This window comes from Lagopus muta, chromosome 1, assembly GCF_023343835.1.
Source record: "Lagopus muta isolate bLagMut1 chromosome 1, bLagMut1 primary, whole genome shotgun sequence".
In the NCBI taxonomy this organism is placed as follows: domain Eukaryota; kingdom Metazoa; phylum Chordata; class Aves; order Galliformes; family Phasianidae; genus Lagopus; species Lagopus muta.
In genome coordinates this window covers 106,230,809-106,252,777 of record NC_064433.1, presented here as the reverse complement: position 1 = coordinate 106,252,777, position 21,969 = coordinate 106,230,809, and the positions used below count along the sequence as shown (strand labels likewise).

The window sequence follows — 21,969 nt, the reverse complement described above, 5'->3', positions numbered from 1 at the left end:
AGGCCTTATAATCAAAACTTTCTTTCATCATTAAAAGAAACGCAGATTGGCTTGTGGAGAAGCCATTGATATTTTAACAAAGGAATGCAAAATTAAGTTATATATTCTGTTTTAATTTCCAAAATTCAACTTATCCCTAGTTAAGAGAACTTAGACTCACCTTTACTTTCTCCATTTGTTTCTTTATATTTGAAATAAATACTTCCCAATAATTAATCTGTGACTTTAAGTCAGGAAGTGATGAAGCTGAGCTGCTGAAATAATGAAAATTTTCAGTTAAACTCCAACATTCCCATTAATTTGTCTACTTTGCAGAAAAGAAGGCTGAGAGGCAACTGCGTTCCTCTCAGCAGCTTCCTGAGGACAGGATGCAGAGAGGGAAGTGCTAGGCTCTTCTCTTTGGTCACTGATGATAGGGAATACAGAATGGCACAAAGCTGCACCATGGGAGGTTCAGAGTGGGCAGTAGGAAAAATTTCTTTACGTGAGGGTGGTTGAACACAGGCACGGGGCATCAGTCACCTCTCTAGGAAGCCTGTCCCAGTCAGTAATCAAGAGGCATTTGGACAATGCCTTCAATAACAAGTTTTAACTCTTGATTAACTCTGACAGCTCTTTGGTCCCCTCCAACTGAACTCAATTATTTTTATGACCATACTCTCACAACTTTAGTCACAGTTAAAGACTTATTCCTATTTTAAGCTAACGTCACTTAAATTAATTGCACCTATATCCTATCCAATCTTAGAAGTAGACTTCTCAAATGTAAAATAATATTTGGGGGGCAACCTAGACAGGGAAATGGAACAAGTAGTTTTTAAAATATTAATTCCTTGATTCTTGCCAAACGCCCAACTGTTTTGTTTCACCACTTTATTTACATTGCAGCCCTCTTCCAGTGCTACTGGGTAGCAGTAACTGGAACATTCCCAGTAGCCTCATCTTCTAAGAGAGAATTAGAAGAGAAGTTTGCTGCTCACATGTTGGTAATTTAAGCCCAAAATAGAAAATCAGCTTCAGGAAAGTTGCATTTAATGACTGCGGATATTTCAGGATAGCATCAGTTTGTGAGCAAAACTGACTTGTCTAGTTAAAACGATCATGATTAAACATCCAGTAATTGCTTTTCTTTAACAAGAAGTAGTACTGAAATTGCTAGTGTAAACTCTCCATACCTGCTTAGTGACTTCAACATCTTGAGATTTGCTTCTGCTTTGGAAACTATACCATTCAGTTTGTATAATTCACTTTCTTTCCAGTTTTTGAGTACTGATACCTGTAACAAAATAACAGCTTTTAAAGAAGTGCAACAAAAGCATTGCAGACACAATAAATAAAGCCTGGATCCTCTTAAACAACAGTTTGATGATACAGCGTACAACATACACTCACAACAGAACACCATATTAGAATCAAGGGCATTGGCAGGCCTCTGAGAGGTGAAGTAGGTTATATTCACTTCAACAGACTGCAGAATGCATGCAGAGATGTTCCTTCCATCTGCAGCTTAAAAATGCATGTGTTTGTGTACATATATACATTTTAAGTGTTTCAGGCAGCCTTTTAAATGCTGTACTGTGGAAGACCAACGTGGATCAATCTAATCTTTGTATAAGATCTCACTGCAGGTACAACAGCCTTCAAACCTTTTCTCTGAAGAAAGAATTGTATGCCATACGGTGTATAAGTCTTTCCCATCTTAAATGCTATTTTGGCAAAAGTACTGATGTTTCTCAGTAAACTCCTCCTTTCAGTGAAATAACCAAATTGCATTCAGACTGTCAGAGTATGAAGTAGCCACAGATTCCCTAAGTGTGACTTATCTTTGCAAAGGAAATCCTATCTTCCTATAATACTCGCTAATGAAATGTTTTCATAAGAGGGCTAAGTATGAAACTGAAATATTACTAAATGTTAAGGCAATACCAGAAGCCCCAAATTCTGTACAGTTATAATACTGGCCAATAATAACATACTGATGATCTGCAAAATTCTGCAGGATAACATAATGAACAGCAGTTGTCAATATCTGATTAAAACTTTTAATGTATTCTTATAAAATGTCTTAGGTGCTATTTAAAGGGAAATTCTTAAATAAGACTTCACCAGTCATCTTCCCCATCCATCAGTGCAAATGATCCAGACTGTAAAAGAAGTGTTTCAGGTTTTTTTTTTGTTTGTACCTCTGCTTTAACAGCTCTTTTCTCATGCTCCTTGAAGTCATCTTGACTCTTCTTAATAAGTTCTTCCAGTTTTACTTTCTTATTAGCAAATTTATTACTGCAAAACAAAAAAGGTCAAAAAAAATGAAGTAACACAGCACTATCTAAAATTGATGACATTTTAGAGGTTTTCTATGGCTATTACTTCTCCCTTCCTCAGAACCATTAATCTGCACTTATGTTGTACATGTTGTACCTGGCACACTGTCACATTCTTGCAGCTATACTGCTGGCTCGATAGACATAACTTTGGGATTTCTCAACTAAATTTCACTGTGCAATGTAATAAGTTTACAGGAGCTGACTACTGCAGTCATGTAAGTTTTATTGTTCTGAATCTGTTCACATATATTAAAAATGTATCTATAAATTACACCTCGAATTCCAGCTACATGCAACTTTTATGAAGTGCTCAGATAACTATGTATATTTAGAACTACAAATTTCGATATGCAGTATGTATGTAGTGCACCCAAATTCTAAAGGGTTCTAAAATACAGGATCATATTATCAAGGGAAATATATGACACGATTTTGGAAAGACAAATTTTAATTATTGTAAAGCCACCATTCCTGGAGGTGTTCAAGAAACACGGAGATAGTGATGAGAAATACAGTCAGTGGGCATGGTAGGGATGGGCTGACGGATGGACAAGGTGGCCTTAGAGGTCTTTTCTGACCTTAATAATTCTATGATTCTAAATATCTAAAAGAAAATAATATTTACTCATGGTAAATAGAAGTAAACTAGCTGAGAATAAGAGATATAAGCTGAAGTGCTTATTTTTTTTTCTCATCTTTCGCCCAGAGTGAAACAGACAACTCCAATAACGGAAAGTCAACAGAAACACATAAATATTGCTGAGAGGTACAAGAGTTTTACCTGGTCTCAAGATATGTATTCAAACATGTGTTATACTGCTTCTCCTTCTCATCAATGGTCTTTGAATACCTAGAGCAATCAAACATTCATTAAGCTTGTTCTGAAAAAATGTTTGCTAGCAAATACATGACCCTCTACAACCAGAGTGACAAATACGCAGCAGTGACAATCTGTACATCTTATATATCAACACTCTAAGAGCACTTAATGTACTCCTAATTAAGAAGCAAGTAACCAATGTAAGTGCCAGCTGATAATTATTCAAGAAAGATTTGGCCCAAGCTATTCATATTAAAGATAATATAATAGTATTGTATGACAGAAGTCTTCAAGTCTGTAAAACTGACAGAATATTAAAAACACAGACAGGATTGATAAACTTGCTAATTAAGTCAGCTTCATCAGTTATCTGGCAACTGCTGTAAATGCTTACCTGAATTAGCAAAAAAAAAAAAAAAACACACCAAAAAAACCCCACCAAAGCTAAAGCAGACATTCATATTTCACACACACTCTTACTGTGAAAAAGCTTCTAGCTGGCTATGCAGCCAATAATAAAGTTACTTAAACACTTCTGCAGTGCTTAAAATGTTTTGGGAAAAGCTACATCAAATCCTACAGAATAAGGGCTGTTTAGCACTGGAATAGGATCCCCAGGGAGGTGGTTGAGTCACCATCTCTGGATGTGTTTAAAAACCATTTGGATGTGGTGCTCAGGGACATGATGTAGTGGAGGGTTGTTAGAGTTAGGGTAGTATGGTTGGGTTGTAGTTGGACCTAATGATCTTCACGGTCAGTTCCAACCTGAGCAAGCTTATGAATCTATGTGATCTCCGAGATGTCTGGACTGTGGCTGAACAAAGCTGGTTCACATTCCTTCAGAGCCAGGAGAACTACTTGCCAGGACAATACCTGGGTTTGCTGCACACAGGACTGCGGTAAGATATTACTTATTTAAGTTCCATGGGAGGCTCTGCAGACTTCTGTTACAGGGTGAAGAACAGGTAAAAAACAGAAGAGATACATGCAGCTACGTGGTTCCTGCAGTTTTACTTCAAACTGAGAAAGAAACGATAAGCCTAGAAAGGAAGGAAATGTGCATCCCAAAATAACCTTCAGATATGGCAAGTGGCAGAACAGATAAAGAGAGTCAAAGAAAGACGCAGGGTTGACTGAGGAGGAGGATCAAGACATGAAAACTGAAATGAATTGAAAATTTCAGACCAATCATACAGCAAAAGCAGAGCACAGTGAGGAAACAAAGTCATGAAGGAGAAAAGCAACAAAGCAGTGCAGATCTAAAGGAGGCTGGAAAACTGGAAGATTCTAAGTAGTGAAGAAGTAGTATTTATTAGGTTATTTAGTATTTACTAGGTTAAGTAACTATATTTATATCCAACTGACAGCACCTCTAATCCAAAAGTTGCATTTAAATTACTTTCAGAACTATATTATTAGAGCAAGAAGTTTGGAGTTTTCATTCTGCATACATCAAAGAATCAGTGGATATGAAATTTATCACAGTCTATTAGAAACAGCCATACGTACTGCTGCTTTTGGGAAAAAAAAAAAATCAAGCAAAAGGACAATAATGTAATTCTGTGTTCAAAAATGGTACCTATCATTGGTATCCACATGCTTTTTGGCTGTGTTCCTCATTGCTTTTAAGTTCTCTTGACTTTCCTTTTTCTCCTGTTGCCATTTTTTTACTTTTATTTCTAAAGCTTGATGAAGCCACTCCACTTCTTTCTTAAATATCTAAAAGCGGAAAATAAGAAAACATTTCTGCAAATGGTATTCCATTAAAATGCAAGTTAGAGCAGATTGCCAACACATGATCAAAAGAAATGCCACTGAAATTTACACTGACACCTTCACTTAATTTACTTTTAGGTCACATATTTAGCACAAGATTGTCTCTCTCTACTCTACCCTTATGAGGTCCCATGTGGAGTACTGCATCCAGGCCTGACGCCAGCTCAAGAAAGAGCTGGAGTGGGTTAAGAGCAGGACACGAAGATGATCAGACGGCTGGAGCATCTCTCCTATGGAGAAAGGTTGAAGGCAGCTGTCTTGTGCAGCCTGGAGAAGAGAAGGCTCCGGGGAAATCTTACAACCTTTCAATACGCAGAGTGCTTATAACAAAGATGGAGAGAGACTTTTTACCACGGCCATAGTGTTAGGACAAGGAAAATGGCTTTAAACTAAGAGACTGGAAATTCAGATTCAGTATTAGGAAGAAATTCTTTCTTCAGTGGGCAGTGAGGTGCTGGCACAGCTGCCCAGAGAAGCTGTGGTGCCCCATCCATGGAGGCGCTCAAGGCCAGGTTGGATGAGGCCCTGGGGGGCCGCCCTGCCCGTGGCAGGGGAGTGAAAATAGATGATCTTTGAGGTCCTTTCCAACCCAAACCAGTCTGTGATTCTGTGAATGTTAAAGCAAGAATTCAGGAGATCCCAAGATGCAGTAAAAGAATTTACTCCAAAAAAATACACACACAAAAGGAAAATTGTAGAATAAATTTAAAGGAATATTGTAGGATAGACCTCCCCCCTCTTTATTAAAGAATAATGAGGGGAGATGGAAAAAAATGGCTTTGGTCTAACCTGATTTATTTATTTAAATGAAAAACTCCCTTCAAATGCAGACAAACAAACACTTTGTAGCACACTCAGCTTTAACTATAAAATCAATCCAGTCCAAGTGCAAACAAGCTGATGATGATGTCTGGAAACTACTCTTACTCCCAGACATTTTCAAAGAAACAAGTCTGTTAGACTTCCCAACAAATAAAACACTGACCACTGGAAGTCCTTCTCCTCAAGAAGAGGGAAAGTGTCAATAACACAGAGCTTTTTTTATTCTTTAGAGTAAGAACCAGTACCTATCCACTAGATGGATGCAACCAGTTTTCTATGTTCACTTAAGTGTGTTCTTAAGACAATACACAAAGATTTTCAGATCTGCTGAGTAAGACTTCAAAGCTATGAGGACCATCATTCAAGTTTCAAAAAACAGTGTTGACCCATTAGAACCAATACTGTCAGCCACTGCAGTTTATCTTTGCTAACCCCACTGTAGCACAAGTCAAAATGTTACCCCTCTCTCTTGAACAGTCTTCTTTATCAGCTCTTCTAAAACACTGATTTCTTCTGAGCTCCGGTTTTGTAATTGTTCGTATTTTTCCTGTGCTTCTTTAAGTTGTTCTTTTAATACTTGATGCTCTTTTTCCATACGTAGAATATCTCCCTGAAAATAAATTAGTTACAGAAAGTAATTCAGAATCTACTACGCACAGAGCAGCAAACACTCATGACAGTCAGTTAGCTGATATTCAAAACTGTGAGGATTTTTTGGTGTGCTTTTGTTGTTGTTTTGTTTGGGAGTTTTGTGGTGGTTTTGCTTTTGTTTCTTTGGGACAGAGAAATCTGTGTAACAGAAATGAACATCCGTGTCTGAAAAGACTGGAATATGAAGAGCCTGCAGATCGTATTTTTTAATTCTGACAGACACGTAAGGTTGCCATTATCATCAGCCTGAGATGTCTCAGTCTAAATCTTCCAATTTAAATCAAACTTCAAGGCTTTTTGAGAGGAAATTTCCCTAGAATATAGTCCAACATCTGATGGCTACAGTACAAAGCTCCAAAGCCTCCTTTCTGTGGGCCTAGGTGAAGTTTGTAAGGACATTACAGATTGCAGCCCAACACAAGCAAAAGAAAATAACCCTGAATCAAAAATAACTTTTAGAACATTGCATTTCCAGAGAACCTTTATCTTCATGCTACTATTGGACACTCCTTTAAACTTCTTCATGAGAAATATGTAGAAATAAATATACAGGTAACTTACTTGTTGCTTCTCAAATGGATGAAAAGGCAAAGTATTAGTTTCCCTATCAGTTACTTCATTATTCACCTAGAACACAAGGAATCATTAACTGATTAGAAACATCTCCTGTTTACACATGCAACTATTATGCCAGCTCTGTTCTGGAGCTTTTATATCTAACCAACAATTCTACGCATCTGACTACATTATGAAATAGGTTTACCTACAATGCAGCAGGAAACTCTGCATATATTCCCAAAATGGACTTGAAGCTATAATGAAAACACTTTTTTTCCCTAATGTTTCCCCAATTTCAATTGACCGAAGCATTATACTGGGGACAATTCTTACAGTCTTCAAACACAGCTGTGCTCCATCTAGGCACATTCACTCCATTTGCATTCTTAAGACTGGCAAATCCAGTGTCTGACTGCTCACGGAGCAGCTGTGTTTTGCTGCTCATGATCTACGACACAAATGCATCTCCTCAAAAGCAACTAAACTCAACGACCTTTGGAATTCGTGCTTGTTTTCTTCTAGCGTTGCTCATTAAGGACTTACTGAAAGAACTGAAGTTTAAAATTTAATCATGCAATATACTGAAGATTCAGTTTATGTTACAATATTAATATGCTATTAAAATCATAGCCAGATGATGGCAAATGCTTTGCCACACCGCACTTCCACAAACATATCTTTTGCATTCTGACCTTTCAAACTCTGCTAACCAGAATTCACTGAATTGAAAACTGTTGCTGTCTTCTGCTGACAGTTTGTTAAATGTGCTCAAAAACTAAAAAGAACTTCCAATTTAAAAGCCCTGTTAGCCAAGTAACTGAATTCATTTGCCAAGTCAGCAACTGCTCGGGAAAGATTTCAAGTAAGTAAGTGCAAACAAAACAAGTCTGGGAAAAGAAACAAATAAGGGTAACAATGAAACACATTAACACTTTCATAATTTAGAAAGCAAAAACAAAAAGATGAATGTCTCACAGTTATAAGTTCTTTCCTTAGTAATGAAAAACAAATTAAGATGAGGAACTTCTCTACAATCACTCTTGTAGCACGTTGGATAAGCTACCATAGGAACGGATGTAAGAAACTGCCGTACCTGTAACACTGGAAACCTGTCACAAAGTGCACACAAAGTGCATTCTGTAACAAAAAATAAGTACTAGAGAACACTAAATACTATTATACAATACTCCTTGTATTTGGGTAGCTTGAAGTATTATTGAAACACACAACTGACCCTTCAGGAAGTCATAAAGAAATCATCCCAAAAGGAGCTGCACCTTCCACAGCTGCAGAGACATAATGCAAGATTTCAACACCATCTTTTGTTACTTACACTCCTTTTAAAGGAGTGTTCCATTTTAATCTCTTACCTGAACAGCTACCATCCTTGTATGTGGATTGTTTTTCATTACAGGTATACCTCTGCTTTCTTTTTCCTTCTTAATCACCTGTGTATCACGCTCAGCTTCATTTGTACTATTTGCAACAGCAAAACTGTCTTCATAAAATGTGCTATCGGAGTTTTCCACCAGGCACGGAGGGTCTCTGAACGTTTCTATTTCAGCTGGTATAAAGCTGCTGCTGACATATTTTCTGTCTGAAGTTGCTAATTCATCATTATCCTGATGAGTAACACCATCAGCATAAATATACCCAGGTTGCTTGGCAACATTTGACAGGAGAGGCACTGGAGAAGTCACTGGCGATGTTCTTTCACACTGATAACCCCAGGAAGTCTGTGGCAAAAATCTGCTTTGATTCTGAAAATCTCGATAAAATAAAACTTTTGAAAAATAAGGCATATTTTCAACAGGATCAATATCCTGACTAAGCACTGATTGCCATGAAGTAGGCAAAGAATAGGGCAAATATTGTGGAGTCTCACAGCTTTCTAACGGTATGTCAGTAGATGTTGATATATGAGGTTGCTCAGGATAAAACAGTGGTTTGAATTCCTTAGCAGCTGGATTTAACTGTATCTTGTTCTGGAAAGAATTTTCTTGCGCATCACAGACAATATAATTTCCTTCTTCATTATTTTCAGTCTCATCTCTGTTTTTATTTTCTTTAATATCATGCCTTAGGCTTATAAAATTATCCACCATAACGAAACGATGGGATTTCAGAAGAAAAGATTTCAAACCACCCTCATCTTCAACAATCTTTCGAGCTTCTTCAGGGAAATGTTCATATTCCCCAACTAGCAACTTATTATTTAATTCCATGGGGCCATGCTCTTCCAATATCTGAGAGAAATAGCTTTAAAAAAAAAAAGTTGTAATTGTTCGTTAACAATTTCTCATACAATTCTCAAGCCCTATTTCACATAGAAAGCAATAAGCCTTCAGCACTACTGAAGAATGACCATTTGGAAGATGGTGTTCTATCTAAGCATAAAAATTGTCTGTAACACTGGTGCTTCTTCACATCTTACTCAGACACCTGCAGCCACCTGAGGGCATAGGACATATCTCTATGTACCATCAGGACTAAATTGTGGCCTTTATCCAATTATGTTATTTAATAGGATGTTGCACCTAATACTGCTGCCTCCAAAAACCCTGTTATTTAGGCGAGACGTTACTGCATGAAATCTACATACCAGTTAAATGAGAACTGAAAGGAACAAAGAAAGAAAGTGACAGTCTAAGTAAAATATGTTTGTTGCCATCTGATGACAGACACATAAAATATGCTGTTAGTAAATTGCATCATGATATACTTTCTATGTTGTTATATGCCATAATTTTCTCATTTAGAAATGACTATGAGTATCAATGAAACGAACAGTTGAATTCCACCTTCAGGTGTTAGAAGTGTTGTCCTGCTCACTGGTTCAAAACTAAACTGCAGCCTATCATTTGACAGACTTCCTTTATTCCTTACAAGCAGATTCACAAGTTGGAGTTCAAGGCCTCAATTTTTCTGCACTCATCCAAAACTACGGAGTTTTCGTGCTTGTAATCGCCAATCAGTTCTACAGTAAGCACCAAAGATACTTAATTCCAATTGCTTCCATCACTTCTTTCTTAGAATACTGTAACATTAATTCTCTAACATAAAGGTACAGAATTCATATGCATTTAAGCTGAAACAGTAAAACTTTTAAACTGCTAACCACAGAAATGCATACGTACTCATATAAACTTTCACAGGTTTGATTTAGATTAGCATCCAGTCTCTGACAGTTGTTACTGTTTGAAATGTCATATACAGCTTCAAATTCCTCTAGTTGCCCCCGAAGATATTCTGGGATTATACATGGTTCATAATATGTAAAACCTCTACAGAGATCAAAAACAAAAACAAAACAACTCAATGTCTCTGAAAATAATGACATGCTTCACATACACTGAGAAGAGCATTAGCATATGGCAGCTACACAGATGCTAAGAAGTATCCCAGTAGCAAACATTTCCTAACAAGTAGATAACAAGTTGAACGTGCACTATTTCCAAAATCATGAACTGGTAAATTTCTTGAATTGAGAATAACCAGTAACTAACAGTAACTAATGGTAATAAAGCTTAGCTGTGTCCTAGCAGCTGCTCTTCATCTGACAAATTTATCAACTACTTTCTTTCTACAGTAAAGTGGAACAGAAAGAAGATAACAAGTTACATGAAAGAACAGCTTTTTGGCCTAGCAGCCTTACTGGGATGGAACCTGCTCATTATTTCATTACCTCTTAGATCACTAACATCTTAAAAACTTTAGTATCCATCATACCTGTCCCAGAAGCAGAAAAGTAATGATATCTGGAAGCTCAAATGAAGGATTTCAAGAAATACTGAGATATGAACCCAGACTTTCTAAGGTGTTTCTAAGCCTGTCTTCTCTGGTACCTGCAAAGTACTTTGGAACTCGGGCAACAAAAGTAAAGGTGCGTGATGATACTTACAATGCATTTTCTTCTATAAACGTATTTTCTTCTTGTGGTGCTGTACTAACTCCACTGGATAATACTAAAACAGACTAATTAAAAACAGATCATTACTTTTCATATCGGAAAATGATCCAATGTAAAGAGTATGAGTAACTTGCTTACACAGAACCTCCTTCTGTAATTTTATTGTGCTCAGACGTGAGGCGCTGAACAGCAAAACACTCAACTACAATTACCTGCATTAAGCCACACTGAAAAACTTCTTTATTTTAAATGATTAGCTTCTTCAGAGCTTTCTTTAGAACATATAATACTGCAATATTCCAGTCCAACCTATCTTTTTTAATTTTTATTTACAGATTTTATCTAAATCCTAGACGTGCTTGATTTTTTGCTGAGTTCTAGTAAGACACACAGCTTCCTTCTATGGCAGAGTTTTGCCTACTGCAAAAAAAAGAAAGCACACAAATTGAATTTTTAGGGATCTCATCCTAGAAAAAACAATTTATCATAATTTTTGTCGTGAAATTTGGGCAAAATTATAAAATGTTGGAGGAAATCAAGATGATTGCAATAAAGCAAGATTCTAGAACAGTGGGACAAGAGATGCTATGCTTGGGATTCCATCTTATTTCTAGCAAAATCTATAAAACACTGAATGGCGTTTTATCTTAGTACTAAGCACCTGCAGCTTCAGTCAGGGTCCATAAAAATGCTCAGAAAGGCAGACAGAAACAAAATGTATTCACTGATTATTTTTTATTTTCCCCTGTGGGAAGTTAAGATCAAAGTGTGAGGACAGTGGACAGACTGAAGTTAGTAGCACACAGTTAGAACCCAACATCTTCATAAATAACTTCTTGAAGTGCAGAATCATCTTTTACACTGCCCACTTCAACCTGTAACAAAATAACTAGAACAGCATTAACTGAGTCTTAATATATTTCCACTAGAGGGAAAAAAAACACTTCAAGAAGGAGCTTCCATGAGATATTTACAGAAACCACCTCTATAGATCTGATCTCCAGTAACTCTGAAAGAAAACCATTCATAGTAAGCAGCTATAAAGTTACTGACCCGTGAGTCCTTATAGTTCTTCTTTCTGCTTTTGTTTTTACCTTTGATACCATTTGTCTGAAACAGAAATAAATAAAATTACGTAAAGCAATAATAATAAAATGATGATGCATTTCCAAAATCAGTCCATAAATTTAAAAGTCTCGTATTAAAATTCTTATTCTGGTTTGAGCAGGAAGGCTTCCAAGGTTAAGCATGCATGCTATCTTGTCCCTCCCTCCTATGTTCTCATCTGAACAACACAAAAAGGAACACAGCTTTGCAAAACCTTGTTTTGTTCCTTTTCATCATTTTGCTCCTTGAACACTGAACACAATATAGACAGAACAGTGTACTTAGTAGTTTGGATGCTTACTCACTACTTGTATCTGAAATTGCATATTTAGGCAGCTGTGAACCTGTGGCAACACAGATTTTTGTAGGGGACAAAAACAAACAGAGCTGCCAGAAGTTCCTATTAGGATAAAATTCCTATTAGGAATCCCTATTAGGATAAGGAAGAACTAAAATGCCTCTTTAGTTTTTAATAAGACTTCATTACATATAAACATAACTTTACTAATCATAATTTAATTACAGTATTAGGAATCATTTTAGGACATAAATAGGAATATGAAGTAGAATATAATGTAGCAGGTTTTATTTAATTCTTGAATTTCTAATTCATCCAATGAAAGAGCAAGGGATTTCACATCTCATTATCATTTATATTAATTAATAACTTGCAAAGTTTATTCTGTATCAAAAGCAAATCTTGGTTTTGTAGAGATAAATTTATCTGCAGGCTAGAATAGTTTCAATTGAAAGTGCTTCAAATACGTAATTGACTGAAGTGACATATTCCTGCCAGTTAGGATTGCAACTAACATACCAACCAAAAAGTGATTCAGAACAATACACAGTTTAAGAGTTCTGGGTTTAATCTGAAAAGCATCAGTAGAAGCTGTTCACTACAAGTGCTAAGTATATCTCACTTCAAATTTACTATGCTTATTAGCAGAATGATCTTCTAATTCCATCCTTACAATTTAATGACATTTGAAAGCAAAGCTGGGTTACATTACCCTCTCATGGGTTGCTTTGGATGTTAAAATACACAGCACAGCTAGCACCTGAAATTCTTCATGTTCTAATTAAGCACTCTCAAGGAAAAATGATGCCTCATGTCAGTCATGGTAAATATGTAGACAGACAAGTCAGTACAACTCTCTGCCTGTAAACTGGGCACATCTTCTTTTTCCTCCCAATTCCTCTAAAGTTCTTCTAGAGAGATCTTTTCAACCTAACACCAAACTGCTGTGAACACCACTCCCATACACCATATCTGCCCTATCCAAAAGGGGCAGTGTAGCACATTACTGTAGACACACTCGCTATCACTGTAACTCCCTCATCTCCATCCTTGAAATGTACACACTCTAAGAGCTCTCCTGTTGGTTTAGTCAAAGAGAAAATCCCATACAAATACTTATTCACAGAAGAAAAAAGAGTATGCAGTGCATTACTAAAGGACAGAAGCTGTTTTAAAAAGCCTCAAAGCGTAAGTCTCTAATCAGGTCTCAAGGACGATGTTAACAAACAAAACAGTGAAGAAATGCAAGAGTCTCATTCATTTTTGCACATTTTTCCTCAACACCAAACACATATTTGTTTCTGAGCTCAGATCAGAACCCATACTTAGGTTAACATACCAATATATCTTCATTTCCCTGCTTCTTTAATATGATGGTAGGGTTGTCTGTAAAAGGATAATAAAATCACACTCATAAACTGGAATATTACTGTTCAGCGTAATTCACAACTGTGAGCTATGCAATCACAGTAATTATTATACTCCATCAAACACCACTGAAGATTTGTTACAGAATCTTTATGCTTAAAATTAAATACTAATTCTGTATGGGCTGCCTATACCCATAGACTTGTGTGCTGGCACGTGATACAAACAGCAGAATGTAGCTTACAACAAAATGCCTTGGTTCTTTAAGACCATATAGTATTTTAAGCACTGAACACACAAGTTCATGTATACAAGGTTAGAAATTAAAGACAATTCAACTTTTACAGAGTATATCAACTGAGGTGTAAAAAGCAGACAAGATCAAATGCTTGTAAGAATGGAGACCTTTGCATACTTACCTGTTTTATTAAAGAATTCATCTAAAGCTTGATGAAGAGATGGAAAATTTTCTCTGTTGTCTTCTAACAGCCATATAAAACAACGAACTTTTTCTAGAGGTGGTTTTAAAAAATAGTCAAGAATTTCTTTGCTTTCAGAACTATTTGACACATAGTCAAATTTACTACCGTACTTCTCATTCCAGAGTGCAGATAAAATAGAAAAGTCAAGTTGTTTTAAAAACTGTCCATACTGAAGGATAAAGTTCACTGTAGCTGTAAACCCTAAAAGAGCAGAAAAAAGCCATTGTTTCATTTCAGCCTCAGAGTTTGTTTTGTTTCTAAGTGGGATATTCTTGAAAGAGGAACAGTTTGTTCCTAAAATTAAATATATGGTAGATGAAATGGATTATGTAAAACCTTTTTAATCTTGCAAATGAAAGCTAACACAACAAATTAACTTCATATTAATTATATTCTCTGTCAACAGTGAGTGCAATACATCTGAACAAATTCTTTGAAGGACATGGACACACTAGAATACTGAATCCTTATTGAAGTTTTTGGCATCTTAAGTCCATTCTGCAAGTAAACAGAAGCTTTTATCTTCATCCAAGTATAAATTCAACAGCAAACTACACAGCAAGGCAATACCAAAGAATATGAAAATAAATTCCTTCCAAGTTAAGCAATCAGATAAAGTCAAATGACCAAAAAAACCAAAATCACCATGATACACTTTCCAGATTAAATATATAAATATTCTCATTTAAGCCTATTCAGGAATTTTAGGATGTAAGAAAAATATATATATCTATATTGTTTCTTTCTCTCAAAGCCTCGCATCATTAAAATGCTTTACTTCTTCTGAAAAGTTCATCTCTGCAGAGATAAGAGGCTGCTGCTCTCACCAACAGCCATATCTACTTCTCCAGAAATCCTGCTAATGATCAAGTAACAGGACAAGAAGAAAGTTTTACTTCACCCTTCAGAGTTAAGAAAGCCAAACTGGGAAACAGGGAGGTTATTTTTCCACCTGTAGATTGAACAATAATGACCAGGTAAGTTCTTGTGCTACTACATAAACACACAGCTTACCCAAATCATTAAGGTGTTTCATCCACCTCTGTAATTTGGGATCCACTTCCTCCAGCTCACTCAGGACACGGATAAAACCCCTTGTTTTCACTCTGTTTTCTTCCTGAACCAAGTAACTGATGAGCTGCTCCACCACAACATGCGACTTGCTGCTAGTTTTGCAATATGATGCGTAAGCCTCTTCACTGATTACAAACCAGGAAAGTAATTCCTTTAACAGTTTGGAGGCATCACGAACAGCTGTTTTTATCTGCTCTGCGTTTTGAATGATACGCTGCAGGACTTGATCACCAGCATAACCTGCATAATCTACAATGGGATTTAAAAACAAACAACAAAAAGGTTTCATGTTTGTTTGTTTGTTTTTTTAAACAGTTGAAAACATCAATTCTAAAGTACAGATAATTTGGACTAAGTGGCTTTTAAGTATTAGCTTTTTTACCACACTCAAAATAACAAAATATTTAACTTTTTATATAAGCTTACTTTATCATTATCAATGTGACAGTACCTGGTTTTAAATTCAGGAAATGGAACAAAGTAATCCTTAGCACCTCAACTACATTGCAGAGAGAAAAATATTTTTCACTTGCCAATAACAGGAAGTTCAAGCAATTGCCTGCACAAATTCATCTGCGCAGGCAGCATGCCAGCCCTGGCACAGGGACAGAACTCCCCCAAGCACCAGTTCCCAGAGCAAAAGCCCATTTCTGAACATCTAAGCATACATTCAATAGTAAACCTTTGCCCTGAGCCTGCCTCTTGTTCTCTGTAGAACAACAGTAGAGACATGATGTGCCCGTATCAAACTACACCTTCATTAGCCTTCAAGACCACACATCTACTGAATGTCACTTTGAGAGCTTAATTGATAGCACCCAGCTTTAAAAGATGTAGGCCTGAAAAGATTTTTACAAAAAAAAAAAAAAAAACCTTTAAAAACCAAGGCACTACATATTACATTTAGAATAATTGATCATTCTAACAAGGATATAATTTCAAGCATACTAAGCACATTTCTTCATATTCAAATTTACTGTCTTTCATAGAATCATTGAATTCTTTGAGCTGGAAGAGATCCTTAAAGTCTGTCACTGCCCCTGCAATGAGCAGGGACATCTACAGCTCCATCAGGTGCTCAGAGCCCCATCCAGCCTGACCTTGAGTGTCTCCAGGGATGGGGCATCCATTGCCTCTCCTCCACTGCCTCAGCACTCATATTGTAAAAATCACCTTCCTTATATCCAATCTAAATCTCTCTTCTTTTCATTTGAAAACATTTCTCCTTCTTCTATCACAACAGACCCTGCTAAAAAGCCTGCCTCTTCCTTTCTTACAGCCTTTCCTTAGATACTGAAAAGCCACACTCAGTTCTCCCCATAGCCTTCTCCTCTCCAAGCTGAACACACCCAGCTCTCTCAGCCTGTCTTCATAGGAGAGGTGTTCCATCCCCTGGATCACTTTTGCAGCCCTCCTCTGAATGCACTCCAACAGCTCCATGTCTCTCCTGTGCTGAGAACTCCCCATCTGGACACAGTTCTCCAGCTGAGGTCTCACCAGTGCAGAGCAGAAGGGCAGGATCAGCAGGATCACCTCCCTGCTGGCCACTGGCTTCTTTGGATACAGCTCAGGATGTGGTTGGCTTTCTGGGCAGTGAGGGCACATTGCTGGCTCACGTCCAGCTTGCCATTCACCAACGCTCCCAAGCAGTTTTCATCAGGGCTGTGCCCTATCCTTACATCCTCCATTTTACTGATAAGCAGGGGCTGCCATGACCCATGGGCAAGACCTTGCACTTGGATTTGTTGAACCTCGTGAGATTCTCCTGGACCCACTGCTGGAGTCTGCCTAGGCCTCTCTAGATGGCATCCTGTTTCCTCAGGCACATCCACTGCACCACACAGCTTGGTGTCATCCACAAACTTGCTGAGGATGCACTCAATCCCACTATCAGTGACACTGATGAAGATGTTAAAGAGCATCAGTCCCATTACTGACTCCAGAGGGACGCCACTTTTCACTGATCTCCAGCCAGGCATTGAGCCATGGACCACCACTCTGGGTACAGTCTCCTAAACAGCTCCTTGTCCATTCCACAGTCCATCCGTTGAACCCACATCTCTCCTATCTGGAGAGCAGGATATTACGGGTGACCTTGTCAAAGGCCTTACTAAAGTCCACATAGATGATGTCACTGATTTTCTCTTTGTCCACTGCCGCAGTTATGCCATCATAAAAAAACCACAAGTCTGGTCATGCAGGATCTGCCCTCGGTGAAGCCATGCTACTTATCCCATGTCACCTTTCTCTCTCTCTCAGGTGCCTCAGCTTAGCTTCCAGGAGGATCTGCTCCTTGGTCTTCCCCAGAACTGAGGTGAGGTTGGCAAGGTCGATACCTCCCTTGGGTCACAGTTTCTATCCTTGTTAAAGACGGGTGTGACATCTCATTCTTTTTTCCAGTCACCAGGGAGTTCTACCTTTAGTACGAGTACTGCGTTCTTAGAAGTTTTAAGATCACTGAGGTCAAACCATAAGCACCCAACTGAATGCTATGCAGCAGATCCAAGGATTAAAAATAAAGATATGCCATAAGAAAGTAGGTATCTAAGCTTTAAAAAACAAAAGAAAACCCACCAGTGATTTGAACATAATTTCAGAAAACCAGAGGAAACAAAAATAGTAATCTACACTGCTAATGGAAGGGCCACTCTCAAGCAAAATGGTTAAAGAAGAAAAAAAACTAACAAGGCAGCAAGTGAGAGGTTTACATGGAGAAAGTGCCAGGATATGAGCCAGCAGCACCTCTGTGATATGCCACTTAACAGGCAGCAGGGCTCTGGAGAACTCTGAGTCTGGTTGAGTATGGGACTAAAATGTATCCTCTGAGAACCTGATGAGATTCCACAAGTTCTTACAGCCTTAACTGCTGCAGAAACAAGAATAAAAATTCCTTAAAAGGACCTTAAATGACCATAGAACAACTTACAGTTACTTAGAAATTAAAGCCAAAACTGAAATAAAAGTAATCTTAAGTGGAAATTCAAGTCCCTAAGGGAAGATTATGCAGGTCTTCAAGGGTGGTGGTGGGAGAAGTATGCTCAATATTAATAATCTGTTCTGCTATCATTTGATTTAGGACACCCAGAACATTACCTATGGTACCTTCTGCTATCTTAACACAGCAATCTGTACTTCTACATACCACTGCGATTACGGTACTGAGGCTGTTCATTTCGCATCTGATTTTCTTCTATTTTCTGTTTAGAAGAATTCAGTGCATCTTCCCGTGCACGTTTTCTTCGTATTTTTTTTTCTTCTTTCCTTTTTAACTTCCTGAAACTGATAAAAACAATTAAGCAGGGAATCTAGTGTGACTTGAGATAAAGGTGCCTAACTCCTTTGGTGAGTAAATTTTTTCCATGTCTTACAACAGTTATACACTTCCATTCTACTGCAAAATATGATTTGGAAGAGTATAAATATAGTGAAGCTACTTTTTGTTTAAGTTAGTAAGAGATCACAAACATTCATGAGTCAGATATGCAATCCTCAAAATTCCTGAAGAAATTTCTACTCTCGTTAATAACATCTGAATTAGGATTAAGTACCTGAAATAAACTTTTTTTTTTCTTTATTTTTACTCAATATTTTGCACCAAACATGAACTTTTGGATTTCCTTGTCAGCTTTATCCCTTGGGCTTGTTAATTATAATTCTACTTGAACAAAAAGCATAAAAACAGTTACTTTAAAGGCATATGCATCAACCTTATTAAATAGCTTTATTATATGCAGTTTTCATTTAGACTTTCTAAGCAAAAAGAAAGGTAAAGTTTGCCAGACAGATTTCTCTCCCACACAGTTAATTTCTTGCTGAGTTCTTCCCTTTAGCAACAAAAGAATAGAACACCTGCAACCTCAGACTGAAAATGAAGGTGGTATTCTAATCCAGCTGCACTCAACTTGAAACACTGTTTTTAATCAGAACAGGCAGTCCGCTATGAGGAGTAACAAACACCCACTCTTTCAGCATTCCAATTGTTGAGCATCTTACAAATGAAGGACATACACAGAGAGCCTACAAATCACACTCTCCCCAAACAACGTGTTATTTCACCACCCACAGATTTCACAATGAGATGAGGTTTGAGCCAGACAGACTTGAAGATGATTACAGCCATTTACGCCCAAAAGCTATTGGCTGAAATAGCTGGGAAGTCAGTGGTGCAACGGGCAACGTATCCCTCAGTACAGACCTGTGGCAAATCAGTTTTGTATTAACTCATATCTTATACGTTTGAAAAGAGTCTCCTGTGACCAAAATAAAAATATTGTTTTTAAAAATCTAAGACCACTGGAGAGTTACCAATAATTTCTTCAGCCATACCAATCAATTCTCTCCTGTGATCTCACTGTAAAACGAACGCAGAGAGCTACAGGTTTATAAGTTAATTTAAATAATTTTATGATTGGATTGTTCGGTACTTTTACCCTTTTAGATGATTTAATTTTCTGTTAAAACAAAATCAGTTCATTCAAATACATGTTTTCAGAGACAAAGGACAAGAACAGCTTTCCAAAGTATTTGTGGTGTTCTAGCAATTCTTTAAAAGGCATGAAGCTCAGTCCTAGAGGAAACTTTTCCTCAAATTGATTCAACCTACTCTTAAATGTTAGAGAGCTTACCTTGAACATTTCTGTTTAATGATGGCTCTTGGTGGTTCCTTGGGTTTACTGATCTTTTGTTCAAACTACAAAAAAAGTAACATCATATTAATTAAATTTGGGTTACAATGCAGCACTGATTTTTCCTGAAACACAACAAAATTTGATGCTTTGAAAGCAATAAAAAAAAAAATAATACTACCACAGTGACTACGCTCACTTGAAAGCTACTTATGCTTCATGAAGGTCTACATGAAAATATCTTCATCAAACATTACAACTCAGCACACACCAATAGAATCATAGAATCACCAAGGTTGGAAAAGACCTAAAAGATCACCCAGTCCAACCGTTCACCTATTCCCAATAGCTCCCACTAAACCATGTCCCTCAACACAACATCCAGCCTTTCCTTGAACACCCCCAGGGTCGGTGACTCCACCACCTCCCTGGGCAGTCCATTCCAGTGCCTGACCACCCTTTCTGAAAAGTAATACTTCCTCATGTCCAGCCTGAATCTCCCCTGCCGTAGCTTGAAACCATTCCCTCTGGTCCTAATACCCAATAGGTTTTTACATGCAAAAAAGGCAGATGGAAAGGTAGCACAAGAAACACTGGATGCTGTTTATCTGTACTAGCGGACAGGAAGAAAATACAAAATTAGAACCTCTCTTCTTGCTTCTCATACACCAATGCTGGTCAAGGAAGAACCAACCCATCTCCCAAGACACTGCAGGAGATAAGCACATCATCCCAACAGGAGTATTTCATTTAGTAATACTAGCACTAAGCTAAACTAATGGAGTTCCTTCCATGTTTTCCAGACAAATATAAAACACAGCACAGTAAATATTTTAAAGGTTTTCATATTTTATATAAACTTTTACTTACTTCACATTTCACCAAACCAGAAGAACTGAAAATAACTATTTTTGAAATAAGGCCTGTACAGTCAGGAGTGAAACATAATTCTTGAAGAAAATCCTGCAGGAGAAAAAGATAAAACACAAAAACATGCAAATTCATGCAAATTCTATATTCTCATACAGATTAGAGCTTCTTTATTTGAGGTGAGTGAGGTAATTTGTATGGGAACTGCTGAGTCACGGCCTGAACCTCTGATTAATCACCTGAGGTGAGCCATGAGTCAGCCAGAGGAGCACAGGTGAAGGCAATTCACCTGTGCTGCCGGAAGGGGTGGAGCCAGGCTCCACCCCTCCTGGACCTATTTAAGAGCTGGCTACCAGAGGGGAAGGATCTCTTCTGGAGATCCCCCTCTTTTGGTATCTTCTAGTAAGCTCAACCCAAGGGTAAACTCTTCCACTTATTCTCTTTTGTGATCCTTGTTTGCTTTGCCTTACTCTTTTGATTATATTGCAATTATAACATCTTGATATCTATTGATTATACACAATTATATTGTGATTATAACATCTTGGTTATACATAATTAAAGCTAGCATAGGCTTAGACTCCTACTGGATGAAGAAAGCAAATCACTCTCTCTCAGCTGTCTGGAAAGGAATTCCAACCAAAAGGGCTCTAGACCTGTGGCAAATACCTGCTATTCACAAAGCAAAGGCCCACCTCCAGCTTCAGTTTCAGGAGTCAACTTTAAGGCCATTACTTTATGTACTCATACCCTCCCAGAATTTCCTTTTATTTCAGATTGATTGCCAATATAATCTTCCGTAAAATTACTTCAGATATAATAGATGTCAAATTGCTTCTTCAACAACAAGACCTTAGAAGGAATAAATTTTCTCATGTAAGGACATAACGCCAGAAAAACAGGCTAACCACATCCAGGCCTCTCTTCTGTAAATGAAAGCAAGCTTTGCCAAGCTTTGCATATTAGGCCATTCAGCAATAGAATCCTCTTTCCTCTCTTCCTGTCATATGAGTAAAATATGTAGCTGTAGCACCTCACTTATCACAAACAAAAAGAATGTTGTAATACTGACCGGACAAAGAAGAAATAAAATGCTTCTAGTCTAACACAGCTCTTACCTTGTCATTCTTATCACTGTAGTTTGCAGTTTTCAACTTTTTCCAACAGCTGGTATGAAACTCCACTCTACACCGCTGACAGCAAGTAATACGTATAAAACCCTAGCAGTGGAAAATAGTACAAGTTTAGCATCTTTAAAAACACAGAACAGTGCACAACTTAACT

General features: G+C 37.5%; 1 protein-coding gene across 13 annotated transcripts in view; it reads right to left on the bottom strand.

Annotated features, from left to right (window-relative positions):
• TTC3 (tetratricopeptide repeat domain 3) overlaps positions 1–21,969 on the bottom strand; it is a 60,942-nt gene that overhangs the window by 6,153 nt on the left and 32,820 nt on the right. For 12 of the 13 annotated variants that reach the window (XM_048927092.1, XM_048927101.1, XM_048927056.1 and 9 more), the window contains 18 exons: positions 21,804–21,905; positions 20,686–20,778; positions 19,816–19,880; positions 18,333–18,469; positions 15,131–15,439; positions 14,054–14,317; positions 13,606–13,652; positions 11,915–11,971; positions 10,853–10,926; positions 10,089–10,235; positions 8,322–9,210; positions 6,955–7,020; positions 6,203–6,352; positions 4,724–4,863; positions 3,106–3,174; positions 2,184–2,280; positions 1,176–1,276; positions 161–254 (listed from right to left, as the gene is read on the bottom strand). In XM_048927092.1, the coding sequence (XP_048783049.1) occupies positions 161–254; positions 1,176–1,276; positions 2,184–2,280; positions 3,106–3,174; positions 4,724–4,863; positions 6,203–6,352; positions 6,955–7,020; positions 8,322–9,210; positions 10,089–10,235; positions 10,853–10,926; positions 11,915–11,971; positions 13,606–13,652; positions 14,054–14,317; positions 15,131–15,439; positions 18,333–18,469; positions 19,816–19,880; positions 20,686–20,778; positions 21,804–21,905 (2,901 nt within the window). The remainder of the gene's footprint in view (positions 1–160; positions 255–1,175; positions 1,277–2,183; positions 2,281–3,105; positions 3,175–4,723; positions 4,864–6,202; positions 6,353–6,954; positions 7,021–8,321; positions 9,211–10,088; positions 10,236–10,852; positions 10,927–11,914; positions 11,972–13,605; positions 13,653–14,053; positions 14,318–15,130; positions 15,440–18,332; positions 18,470–19,815; positions 19,881–20,685; positions 20,779–21,803; positions 21,906–21,969) is intronic. The other variant, XM_048927084.1, reaches the window with a different exon arrangement.